This window comes from Temnothorax americanus, unplaced genomic scaffold, assembly GCF_048541705.1.
Source record: "Temnothorax americanus isolate GAGA-0224 unplaced genomic scaffold, ASM4854170v1 Scaffold1, whole genome shotgun sequence".
Lineage (NCBI taxonomy): Eukaryota > Metazoa > Arthropoda > Insecta > Hymenoptera > Formicidae > Temnothorax > Temnothorax americanus.
In genome coordinates this window covers 4,683,552-4,697,578 of record NW_027509230.1, presented here as the reverse complement: position 1 = coordinate 4,697,578, position 14,027 = coordinate 4,683,552, and the positions used below count along the sequence as shown (strand labels likewise).

At 42.0% G+C, this 14,027-nt stretch overlaps 1 protein-coding gene across 3 annotated transcripts in view; it reads right to left on the bottom strand.

Annotated features, from left to right (window-relative positions):
- LOC143898551 (telomerase-binding protein EST1A) overlaps window positions 1–14,027 on the bottom strand; it is an 87,139-nt gene that overhangs the window by 10,173 nt on the left and 62,939 nt on the right. For all 3 annotated transcript variants that reach the window (XM_077408124.1, XM_077408118.1, XM_077408131.1), the window contains one exon: window positions 1,318–1,480. In XM_077408124.1, coding sequence (XP_077264250.1) covers window positions 1,318–1,480 — 163 coding nt within the window. The remainder of the gene's footprint in view (window positions 1–1,317; window positions 1,481–14,027) is intronic.

Genomic DNA, 14,027 nt, shown 5'->3' with positions numbered 1-14,027 from the left:
ATTTATATACATAAGTCGTATTTATTGTATATGTTGCAAACGCGAGTACTGTTATATCTCCATAGCGGAACGTAACGTATGGCTGTAAATCGGTATGCCGCGGAGTGCTACGGATTTAACTGCTTCGAGCGCGACGATGACTCGGGACCGCGCCGATTTCGTACGAGTCGTATCTCGATGTGGAGGACCGTTAAAGGAAACGCACTCCGACAATGCGCGGCGCTCCGACCGATCGACGACGCTCGAGAGAAGAATTGCTCAACGCTAATTGGAGCGGAGGAATCGACGGCGGGCTCGCATTCCTCGGTGTCATCATCCTCGGCCGTCGGTAGAGAACCGGGAGCTGACGCAAGCGCCGTTAATGGCCGTATCGGTCGGAGTTCGATCCGGCAAACGGCTCCTGCGAACGGACAAAGCGTCTCGCGATGGCCGCGGGGGTATACGGGACAATCCATTCTCACGAGGACGAGGGGGCAGGGAAGTTCTGCGACAAGTGACGCGTAATGACGATGACCTAATGAACTATTCTCCGCTAGGGATCGACGAATCAACGATCGTCGGCTGTTTCGCGGCTTCGCTTAACGTTCGGAGAGACAAGGCGAATCGAGTGTTTGCGCACCGGCGATTGCTTTGACCCGAGGTGCGACCTCCGACTGGTCGCGTCATTTCTCTTCGATGACATTATCTAGACACAACCCTCGCGAGAAGGTGCGTTCGGTCATTATATAGGTTTTATTGTTAGATACGTTCGTATCTAAACGATATTTCATATAGATACGTTCGATGGGCCCATAGCTAATTAACCAACAAAGTATTATAACAACCGATTTAATTGCGCACGATATATTTCTGATATTTAAATATAAATACTTGAGAATTTATATATAGAAGTAAGAATTCGATTAAAATTTCCATAGATTTTACATCCAATGAATAATCATTTCGTTATGTTTTCAATCTTCGAGAGATAAATGATTTTTACGAGACAAACAGAACAGTGCAGCGAGATAGAGTTAAATTTACGATATTGGACGAATTGAAATTCTTTTCTATTTTTCTTCATCCGATGTATGCATGAATGGAAATTCTTTCTCGTTATTTATTGGTGATTATTTTACGCTCTTTTTTTTTAAAAAAAAAGAGTATTAATTCGAATCATGTTTCTATAGCACATCCATCTTCCTCGAGATAATCGACGATCTTGGTCAAAAAAATGATGGGCGAGGTCGGGGGTCAAACGGCGCACGTGTCAAACGGCAACGTCTCGCCAATCCTTCATCCGCGTTAATAATATGTTAAACTTTTGTTTTCACTTACCGACGAGTGGCACCATGAGAGTGTAGATTGGCTGCGCGCCGGAAGTGGCTCTTGCGATGGTCTGCAGTTGCTGAAGGTAGTCGATGAAGCAGTTAGTATCTGGCACCAGCTGTCTCGGTCTCACCTCAATTTCTACCGACACCGAGGACTTTTGTAAGATTGCCTAAACATACGAAATGTATATACGCATATGTTTATAGTGATATAAAGATATAAATAGATTCTAAAATTTTAATACAAGACTCAAATAAGATATTCTATTTTAAGATAGTCTAATACATCGAAAGAAAAATATATTAAGTGCCACTTTGACGACAAAATACAAACTAAAATAATAATATTACAAAAACATATACCTAAAATAATTAATCATATTCCAATTATAATTAAAGGGGACATTGCATGGTATAGGGACGATATTTAAATTTCACTTTTAATCGCGGATTTCATCTCAATTTTCTATTATTGTACGTAATAAAAAGCAAATCTTTTTAAAATCAATAGCCAAGCAAATTTTATAGTTGAGTAATCGTCTCAATCTGCATCCATCTTCGTGATTCTCCTCCTCGTCGGGGAGAAACGTGCCGCATCTTCATGCGCATTACATGCATCTTCCACCGAGAGAGAAACAAAAAGAGAGAAAAAGAGAGAGAGAAAGAGAGAGAGAGAGAGAGAGAGAGAGAGAGAGAGAGAGAGAGGCGCGTGTGCGTGCAGCGCAAGATGCAACGGAAGACGCATTATCTTCCAATTGAATCCCACGTATGCGGATGGTGCTTCGCGAGAGAGGCAGTGGCGCGCACCGAACAATATCGACTCGGCAGTATAACGTGAATGCCAAGTAACCATTGTCGTAACAGAAGCTACGGACTATAATGAGGCCTCTATCTAATATTGTTTCGACGATGATCGATACATATCATTGACCGCGAGCTCATTTATTCCAAAAAAAAAACCCATGAAAATTGCCTTCGGTAATAAGGCGGTAGCTTAAGATATTTAAGATTATATATTTTAAGACATTTGCGAGCGGCTTCATTAAAATTCAGCAAAGTATTCAGTACATCTGTTATCTCAGCTCATTAACATATCCTTGTGTGACGATTTAAGGAGTTAACCGCTGTCTACAATTTTCGACTGGAATAATATATGCAAAAGTAGCTATTGAATACATTAGAGCCGTAAATCTTCTCTCACTTTCTATTTTTCGACATTCTTTATGTAATCACTATTTAAAAGCAATTTGCTGACTAAAATAAGCACTGAAAACGCAATAATACATAATCTGAAATATGAAAAGAGATAAAAACATTCTAAAGACACTATAGTCCATCGAATCATTTATCCTTTAATTTAATTCTGGATCTTAAAATAGGTCTTCTCAATTTTTTTTTTACCAAATTAACAGATTCCTATATGTAAATTCTAGAATAAAATTCATAAAAACAAAATGTTACTTCCAATAATTAATTTTCAGACAAGGTAAATGCCTCGTACACCTTCTCGTTCTCTTTCTCTCTTTTCTTGCCCGAAATACCGAACATTTCTTTAAATCTTTCAAAAGCTAAGAGGCCACTTAAAACGATCCTGCAATAGTCGGCGCGAATACATTCTCGATCCTCCACAACGGTACATCGAGAATTATTCAATTTCGAGAGTCTCTAGGATATGGTTTCTCACTAATGTCCGTGCGATGGCACGTCGCACGAGTCGGCGAAAAAGCATGCGAGGAATCCGAAGACGAACCTAATTGCTTGCGGGGGTACGTGGACGGAATGCAAAACTAGGGAGAATCGTGCACACGCGACGTTGATCGCCAAGCAAAGCCGTGTCAAGCCACACCACGCCGGTGCTGTGCAAATGTCATACACGTGTCCGACGAGATTTCGATCTCTATTCTCGTCCTGCTGACATGATAGCTCGCGGTTCCCGTTCCGCAAAGGGGTTAATAAATAGCCGGCGGATCACCCATTCGCCCTTTTTTGGCAAAGCTCGTGACGTGGGTGCGAATTCGGGCCCAAATTAAGTTATTATATATAGGATAAACGCGTTCTCGATGATACAGGTGTATATCCTTCCAAGAATTCATTTCGAATATATATATATATATATATGCATATAAGTCGGAAGGGGGCCTGACACGTTCCACAGAAATATATAGATATCGAAACGAAAACGAGTCGACGAATGCAAAATCGTCGCGCGGAAATTTATCACGATGGAAACGGCGTTCAAGATTTTTCATTTTATTTAAGACCGTAATTTACGAGCACTACATGACTACACTCGTCTCGTTGCATCATCGCGAAATGAACGGGGGCATGGCATCCGCCCGCGCTCGTATGCGTTCTTTTCGAATTCAAACGCTTTCCTCTCGCTCGCAGCTCGGTCTGCTTCATTAACGGCCGCGCCGTGCGTGCGACAGCGACATAAAAAGTCGAGGAATTTACTCCCGTTTAAAGTATTCGTGAATTCCTAAACGATGTGGCGTGTACCGTTGCGCATTCCCGCAAACGTATAGCACCACTCGCCGTCCCCCTCCCCCTTCCTTTCCCTCTTTCATTCTCTTCCACCAGCCACGCTCACGCGGTTCTCGTCACTTTTTTTCCCCTCTTTTCTCCGTTGGGCCCGCTCGTTCCTCGCGCCTCGCACCTCGGCCGACAGAGCCCGGCCGGCCCCTGCTCGTGAGAACCCTCCGTTGAATCACGCATCGCGCGGCCCCTAACGCCCGCGCGCATATTAAGCGCACACCGACACGGGCCTTCACACGATCGAGCGGGCCCGCGCCCCGTAACAACATTGTAAATGCGCAACACTCGCGGAAACGTACCTGGTTAACCGTCGGCGTCGGGGGACAAGTTCGCAGGTTCGTCCGGCGCCGACGACCGGCGAGTTACGAACGTGCGCGCGTGCTCGCGACGCGCTCGAACGCGGAATAACGCTTTTTCTAGTAAATGGAAAAGAAAGGCGGAGTCGCCGATTACACTTTCGTTCCCTTCTCAAATTGTCCGGCTCGTCCGGTCGTCCGGATCATCCCAGAACCGCCGGCGAACTCTCACGACGGTTTCGATTTAAACGCTGCTCTTTCTCAAGATGCTCTTAGACTGTATCGTTATATTTTTATTCAGATCTATCTGAATTCTAATGAAAATTTTATGGGACTATACAATGCGAGACTGCATTAAAATGATGCAATGTCAGATTGTTGCGCATAACGCGAATCGGTTTCAAAGAATCCTCGCGAGAAAGTATATATAAGACAATCTTCTATATGGGTTACGATAAAGGGGCCCCTATATATATATATATTTCTGATCAAATACTGAATAAATAAAACGAGCACGAGAAAATAGTTGAATATCAGATTCGGGTAGAAGCTACATGCAACGTTTCCTCAAAGTTGCTTCTGAATAATATATCGTCGATCGAGAAAAGTTCGCTCGATAGATAACAACGTTCACGGTTCTGATATATATATATATATATATATATATATATATATATATATATATATATATATATATATATAACGTCGCGTATACGAGCAAATTGGAATATATGCATAAGTTGAGTACGATATTTGAGAAAGAGAAGAAATAGAATCGAATTCATTATACATTCTAAACGAGAATGCTTTATAAAGAATATATGAAAAAATATCAGTTATAACATGAATAAATTATACACATTAAAAGATAACGAATAGTTAATTGGCAATTGCAATAATACCCTGGTAACTTTTGGTAATTATAATAAACTTAATTTGTGCATATCGAAAAGACGGTGGAATGAGAAACGCGCCAAAGAAAAAGGCCATTTCTTAACGACGATAACGATAATGATAATAATAATAAGAGTGGCAGAGATGTGGGCGAAGAAACCCTCTTCGAGAGATCAGAAATCGATATCTACCATAAGCCACGAAAGTCAATCCTGATAAATTAAGTCGAATCCCTATATGTGCGTCGTATATGCCCATCGGGCGTATATATGTTCCCATAAATCAGGTAAATACCCGGTCTTACCGGCCGCAAACGGTCGGCGTGTATCTGCGCTCTGCGCTGCTCGCATAATCGTTACATCTGTTACATCGTAATCGTTATCATTTCAATTATCCACGGTCCGAGCAGCCGAGAGAGAGAGAGAGAAAGAAAGAGAGAGAGAGAGAGAGAGAAAAAGAAACGCACGCAGGTGCAGGCGCGGACGCGCGCTCGGAGATCTCGGCGCGGCGCGGCGCGACGCGGCGTGCAACTGCCCCGCATAATTCTAGCGTTACACCGAGGGTTAAGACGTTTTTCCCCATAAGGGAGACGGCGATTTTATTGACTCGACGAACGTTACCACGTGGCCGAAGTCGCGAGAGCAACGCGCGTCAACGAGCGCGCGCCGTGCCGGGCGAAAGAGGAATCCAAAGTGCCGCGGTAAATCGCGCGCGATACGATCTAAACCGCCCATTCTGCTCGCGTATACGATTTCGCGAGAGCACATCCCGGGCCTCCTATCCGCGAGTTATATGGATTCGTCGTCGTCGATAACGCGCGTATATGATAATCTCGCTCGGGTTTCGGAGCGCGCCCCCGCGCGCGCATCTCTCCGAGACCGATAATTTCCTTTCCCCGATCCCGATAATTACGCTTCTTCTGTATACTTCGTAATAAACGCTAATTCACTACACGGGATCTCATTTGCATGGGAAACTCATTATGCGCATACCACCGGTAATTCGCCGTGAAATAGATAAGTCGACGGTCAAGTTTTCCGGAATATCTCGAGAGAATCTGCGAAAATCCCTCGCAAGTACGCTCGCCAGACCGTCGTTATAGGACGGGCAAAAACTGGAGAATCAAAAGGAGAAATGGATGAAAAGTAGAAAAATTAAAATGGATTCAAGCCGATGTGGGAAATAAAGGTTGCGCTACCGGTCGCGCGGCAAGAAGAAGAGAGGAGAGAGGAGAGAGGAGAGAGATGCTTATAATTCTATCCTCGATTTTACTGGCCGTTTTATTCCGATGGAATTAGCGTGAGGCGGGTTACATGGGCGATATATTACGGGGAATCGCATTTATAAATGTAACCAACGGCGGCGGTCCGCGACCCTGCCATGCGTTCGTAATGGCGCGCCCAAATCGGATTGCTTTACCCCTTCGTGCCACCATAAACCACTTCCACGTGTAAGAATCGCCTCGCGACAGCGGCCGGTTATCTTCTCAGCCTTTATTAGGTTCTCCGGACCTGTTACCGGGAACAAATGGCCGCCTCAAATAAATCGCAGAAGAGGGATTTTCGCGAATTAATGTAACCGCTGCAATTTGCCACCTACCGAATATGATAAATTCATTAAATTTATTGTCAGTTTATAAATAAAGGTGCAAAAGAAAGAATAATTAAAGCCATGCATGATTTGCAAGATCCACTTTAGATACAACTATATTTGAAGATTAAGTTCAAGCTTATAAGTGCTCCATTTATATAAAATCATATATCTAAAGTGGATCTTACAAATTATGTATATTGCTCCAATGTTGCTCTAAATTCTTCAAATACAGCACCAGGTTTTTCATGGAACATTTTTTGGTTTATTCGATCCTACTTATAGAAAAAAAATTCTGTCAACTAAAATTATTTTTGCGTCACTCTTTCGTTTGTGTGTAATCCGACTCACGCTAATTCCATCGTGATAAAGCAGCCAATAAAATCAGGATAGAATAATTCTATAAGATTATAATTATTATAAAAGAAAGTATCAAAAAGATTACCTGAAGGATAAATAGTTTCGTTTCGGATCAAGGGTGGTAATAAAAGTTTATTGAAGTAATATATCTGAACGGATCTTCAACGTATATCTGTGCTTCCTTTGCAACTAGCAGACTCTCAGCTTTAACTACACCGAGAGTACTTTAACTACAACGTTGCTCGTTGCAACGACGCAAACATTGACATTGTCACGAGCTACACGAATCCTTTTCCTTCTTACTCGTCTCCTAGCTTCGTCTTTGAAGAAAGAGAAGTGGAGAAAGAGAGAGAGAGAGAGAGAGAGAGAGAGAGAGAGAGAGAGAGAGAGAGAGAGAGACCGATCGGTCGAAGTACAGTCAAAAAGAAGAAGCAAAAGATAGTCTGTTTACACTGCCGATGACTGAACTAATAGAAACGACGAGAAGTGGTACTCGCTTTTCGATTTTCAAAGGCGCGTTGTCGGGCGCATTCCTGAGATATTTCTGCCGCCGTCGACGAAAAACGCAAGGTAAATTGAAAACTGAAGGAGCATGGAAAATCCTGCGAAATGCATGGCATCGGCGGCGTCGATGCACTCGATACAGAACGCCGGGAATGAGCCGAGGCGAGAAATGTCAACCTTCCGTGGAACTCAAACCCGGCGAATCGGAAGGAAACTCCTCGCCTTTGGCGCGACGAGATGGTAAAGTAAATTGTCGCCTATGTTATACGAGTGGAGACGATGTCGTGCATAGATGTCGAGCCAAGCGGCTCGAAAGCTATCGACGAGGCGGAAAACCTGGAAAAAAAAGAAAGCGAGAAAGGAAGAAAGAGAGAGAGAGAGAGAAAGAAGAAAATGTCAAAACCAGCAGATTCATCGTGCCATGTGAAGTGGAAGTACCTCAGAATTTCATGTTGTATTTTTATCTGTGGTCTCTGATATTTTTAAGACCACTGTTTATCGATCGGAACTGGAAGACTGATTTTTTCTCCGAGTTGCCCTTATCCTCTCAGAAAATAAAAATCAATCCAATTGCATGTAATATAACCGTCAACGTAGGATTTGAATGCAAACTCGCTTTATATGTGATAAAATGTAAACAAAAGTTCGATGAACTCTTAAATATCGAAACGAATGCAAATATCGGTGATTTATTAGCTGAACCATTTACGAGACTGACCTTTGACGAACCATTTGGCGAACGTTCGTGGCATAAATCATTTCACGGTAGATTAGCGTAGGGGCGCACTTTCGACAGCGGCTACGACACTCCAGGGAAACAAAGTGTTCTTCCCTAATATCGCGGAAATTAAAGATCCGTTCTCTCGCGGGAACGGAGAACAGCTATTACTGTGCATCGAGGGACAACGGGCATACAATGTCCTCGTCGGCGACAGACCCCTTAGAGCGAACCGAGGGAAGGGACGACGGTAGAGAAAATGTTATCTCGAGTCTGCGGGTGATGCGGCGAGGGTGAAGTCCGACCGCATGGTAGTTCCCGCGGGACCGTCAACTCTCGTAATATCTCGACCATAAATGTTTGAATATGTAGCCCGACACACTCGGCTATATCCTCGCCAAGGCATCTTTATGCAACAAATGTGAAAAATAGGGAGGAAAGGCTTCATAGAGAGAAAAGGGTGAACAGTATGAAAAATGATCCGCATCTCTGAAACAAGCATTATGCATATATATACAAACTACAATATTTACGAGTTATTTTATAACTCAAATTTTCGTACTCATCTTGCTGAGTTTTACCATTGAGTAAAATTCATTATAATTTCTCAATAGTTTAAAAAAACATTAATAGTTAGACAATGAGGACAATTTTCTTCGCCAGTGGATAAATGACAGCAGTGTAAGAATTCTTTGACGATAATTGGCAATTTAATTAAAAAGTTAACACGACATTAATAGTTAGATTAGGTATATTGTAATTTTCAAACTCAGTAACGTATCGACTAAAGCATTACATTCAATTTATATACGTGACATATTATACATGCATGAGACATTTCCGTAAAATTGTATGGAATTGTTGTGAAGCTATTAAACAATTTACACATTAGTATATACCGATGTATTAAGGTGCCAATTCATGAGACGCTGAAAATGAGCGTCAACGAGGTGAACGTGGTGGTTTCGCTTTGACGCTAGCGTCAAAGAAATGAAGTTGAATTTGTTTAATGTTCAGCGTCGTCGCTGAATCGTCGTTAATCGTCCCAGTACAATCAAACATAGACTTTAAAATACGTAAAATATTAATTATTTTCAAGTAATATCTTCAAGTAATAATATTTTATGGATACATATATAAATAAAAAGATAATGTTTCTGAAGATTTTTGCTTGCTGAAAATGAGCGTCGAGCGTCAACGTGAAAAGGCACCTTTAAGCATTGTGTGTTGCTAAATTCTCACGGCGCAAGAGGCTTAAATGAACTTCACCATATTATTAATAACCAAAAATAAAATAGTCGAGCCTTACGACGCCGAGGAGCATCAGCGCGGTCCTGCGGGGCTAATATTAAAAAGGCAACACACGAGATTTCGCGGACGTCCGAAACGTTTTACGTCGGCTCTGCGAGATGAAATTCGGGACGTGCACCCCGTCGAGCCGCGCACACGGTGAAATATAAGTTCACTCAGCGGGAAACGGATCCCGCGAAAGAGGAACGAGCGGGGGCTCGTCACGACAGGTGTCTGTCTCGTCGCCGTACGTCCGGTGGAATTTATTTCTCTGATAGGTGTAATTTATTCATACGCGTATGCCGTTACATGCACACAAATGAAACAATACGCGCGCGTCGTTAGCCCTCGGACGGAGAAAGCAACGAGAGCAAACGCCGTAAATCACAATAAAGCGTATATCGTTTATTAACGATCTCATTTAACCACCGAGGCAATAACGTTTCGGCCGAAAACCACGTCTCCCATGCATTTTACATGGCAATCGCGCCGTCATTTGTATTCCGACCGTTGCGCGCGTTGCCCGGGCCGTCTAAATCTAAACGATTCCCGACCGCGGAATCGCCGCCGAATGCGCGATAAATTATCCATTATGCGGAGAATACGCGAGAGATATCGATTGGTATACCCCGCCGAGAACGACGACGAAACACGTCCACCGCCACCGTCCCAACCACAATACAGCCCCTGATGCCCTACGGCTACTAACAACATAGGGTATACACCGGACAACAATGGTGGACGTCAAAACGCCCGGGCCGTTAACCTGGCTTACCATCGTCGACACTAATACGCCAAATTGTTGCCCGTCGCCGTCAACCTGGCTAATTAATTGGATAGCGATATGAAGTTTCGTTGCGGTTCACGTTGATGAAATGCTAATTTTGCTTCTTATTAGACAAGCTGATGTCGGCAAAAAAAATGGTGTGTCGATCAAAGACCCTTACCTTTCATGCACATCGATGTTGCATTATTAGCGAAAGAATCAATTGAAATACAGTGCCAATTATAAATTTATGCAAAATTCTCAACTCGATCTTAATTTGAACTCTTTGCTCTCGAGTCTGCGAAATTTGGAGCACTCAAGCCTTAATAAATAATTATCTGAAAATTTAAAATGAGAAGTAATCAAAAATTAAATTATTATGATTATCTATAGGTATTGCGAAGGCAAACTCTCTCATCGATTTAAGTGAGATATCAATCCAACAAAAACACAACAAAAACAAAGAGATTTTTTCCTCGACAGATTTCGTCTCAATTTTATAATGAATTTGATAAGAACGGTGTTAGAACGCGATTGCGATCACGTAAATCCCTAAAGATGCTTTTGAACGAAGTCATGCCGCGCCATAGTAACCGCTACAGCGACCGTTTGGCGCGGCGCCAACAGACAGAAGATAATTGCTTTAAAGTAATTAGTTACTAGAGTTCACTTCACTCTTACTTGACCGCCTTCTCTCTTCCATCGTCTTTGTGCCTGTCGTCCTCCATCTCCTCATTCTTCTCCTAACTCTCGCCATCGGTAGCAGACGTACGCCCATAAAACGTAATTGCTTTTCGGTTTAATCACGCTTTTTATTGACTGTTTGTCGCGAACGGATATCTGAGCTCGCGTTAGCTACGAGAACCTCGTAACGAATAAAATATTATCTCCTTAGCGAAATACGCCGTCGTTGTCTCGCGGCCATTCGTACAGTTTATTTCAAAGCATCTTGCGTAAACTATCCGCGATAACGAGCACAGAACACATGTTCTTCTTTCTATATAAAATAACATATATGTCCAGAATCGTAAAAAAAATATATGCAAATAAACTTTTTTATTCCTCATGACCCTGAAACATCTCAAATTACGTCATATCTTTGCGAATCAGCCTATTAATCTCAAGGACCATTCGTAGCACCTATCTTCATATAGAAGCGTCCCGGGAGTACGAAGACTACTCGTACTACGAAATAATATAATGATTAATTTCGAACAAGCGTCCTTACCATTTCCCGCAGAATAATCTCTCGCGAAGATCCTTCGGTATAATATATAGGAACCGACTTCTCTGTATCTGAGGTGCCACATAAAGAAAAAACAAAGGTTAGATAAGACATCGCGAATATAAGTGTAATTGTCGGACAACCAAAAATTAAAAACAGGACGGTATCTTGTATTGTAACCATTACCTACGTAATTAACAACGACAGAGACGCGTTAACCTTGGTTGGATCACGTACCTTTCTACAATAATTGCAAGCTTTAAAAGGCAAATGGGGATAAATCAAAAAACGAATTTTCTAAACTGTAAAAGAATAAGAAAATAAAGAAATAAAATCGTTGAAATTTTTGTTTAACGAATTTTAGATTTTGTGATTCAATAACTATTTGAATTCGAAACTATTTGAACAAAAAAATACAGAAGTATAATTTATAAAATCACACAAATGCATACATTATATCTATACACGCTCGCGTTAGCCATATTATTGACACGTTAATGATGATAAAAGACACGTTCAAAAATGCTTAAAAATACCGTGGAAATTAAATGCAGTTTCGCGGAGAGCAAAATTTTATGCGGCCGCATAATTTGAGCAGTTTACGAGTACATGGAAGTAGTTCGGAGAAATTATCGTCGGTCGCAATTTTCGTTCGTTCGTAGCCCGTAGAAGAACATCGGGCTATTAATTTGTACACAAGATTTGCGCGCGCACGCGAGAGCGCAGAAAAAACATGATGCTTCGAGAACAGCGAAAGGGGGGGGAATAAATAAAAATTTTGCATACCGATTTTTAAGGACGATAGTGGTCTTAATTATGGCACGTAAATTAGGGTACATTTAGGTACACGCTAATGCACGTTTCCTCGATGAAGCATGCAGAAACTGCGCAAACATTGCAGAGCGAATAAAAGAAAACGAAACTGAAACGAAACTGAGAAGAACTGCCTACCTCTCTCCCATCTGCGGGAGAATTAACATCATGAGCGTGAGAGATCGCCTCACGATTTTTTTCGAGGCACGCGAGTGCCTCAAAATTTTTCAACCATCCTCCCTATACATTCATCGCACCAGGAGCAAACTCAGGATAAGCGCGATATGCGCAGAAATAGAGTTGTAATGAAGAATATCGCAGTTTGAATAAAAAGAAATACGCAAAACGCTCGGAAAAAAAAATGTATCAGGTTCTTCAATCGCGGTTTTATAATATTTCATTTTACGTATTTTTCTAATTTAATCAAACGGTCACACTTGATCGAATAATCACATCAAATACAATTTCTTCTTTCAAAGTAATCTCCGGCCGCTATATTTTCACTGCGTTTTTTGCAATGATAAATTAATCCTCGCCAATTCCAATAACTTTCGCGTTTATAGATTTTCTTGGACATGTTCCGAATACATCCTGTCGCTTCTCATGTTTCATACTCTCGCATTTCTTCTACTGATAACAGCTTAATTACACTCGTTAAGTTAATTATGATATAATTATAAATAAAACAGATTAAAAGAGATTCCTGATACCGTGTTCTAAATTTTGGAACGTAATAATAATAAAATAACAGCCAAGATGTTAAGAGAGCGAAATGTCTTCATATCGTTCAGTAGGACTGTGTAATAAGGCCTCGGGGGCCGGGTTGCGCGTTTATCTATATGCTTAGAAAACGCCATTGGCATAACTTTGTGAATGTACGCGATATCTAACAACAGAAATACGAGGAGAGGAAAGGGGCGGCGACGAGGGGGTGCGCGCAGAAGAAACGGCAGGATGGAGATTCCAGGATAACCTTCGCATCCGCGGCGAGCGCTTGAACTCCTCTCCGTATATGAAGCGGATTTAATTGGCATAATAAACCTTTAAATAGAAGCTTCGCGCAGAGGAGCGAATGGTGTGTTAAGAGGTCGTTGGAGCCATTTTCTATCTCCTCGCTCTCTCTCGCGGAGCCAGTTTAGATATACCCGAGAGCCTCGTGTATACTCGCAAGTACGAGTTACGCCCGGGATGAAAGATTCGCGAGATATTGATGCATGTATAATAATAAGGGATCGTAATAAATAAGTAGTGCTTTAAGACGTAGCGATTATTTCATCAATTTCGAATCAGAAACGCATCGGCGCATGTGCATAACACCTACGTTTCGATATAAAGTAAATTCCAGTAAAAGAAACTGTGTTATCAGGTTAGATTTAGTCTATTTAATATTTCTTTTCCCTTCTCCTCCTTCCCACGTTTCCCTTTTTTTTTAATTTCGATTAACATGAACATTAGGACCAGTATTGCCTACGCGGTACATCTTCCTCTTAATTTCTAAAAGTCGTTTAGGAGGAAATTGAGTCCGGTTCTGAAACAAGCCGCTCCAGTATTACATCAATCTCGCGCTAGAAATTAAGGCGGCCAAAAAATGTCTCGAGGAAATGAATCGCTTCTTGCAGCATCCTTCGTATCACGGTGCGTTACCGTTAGCCCGGCCCTTGCGATCGCGCAGCGCGCTTCTTTATCTTCTTTTTCCCGTAGATCACGCCCGGTCATCTTCGTCGTC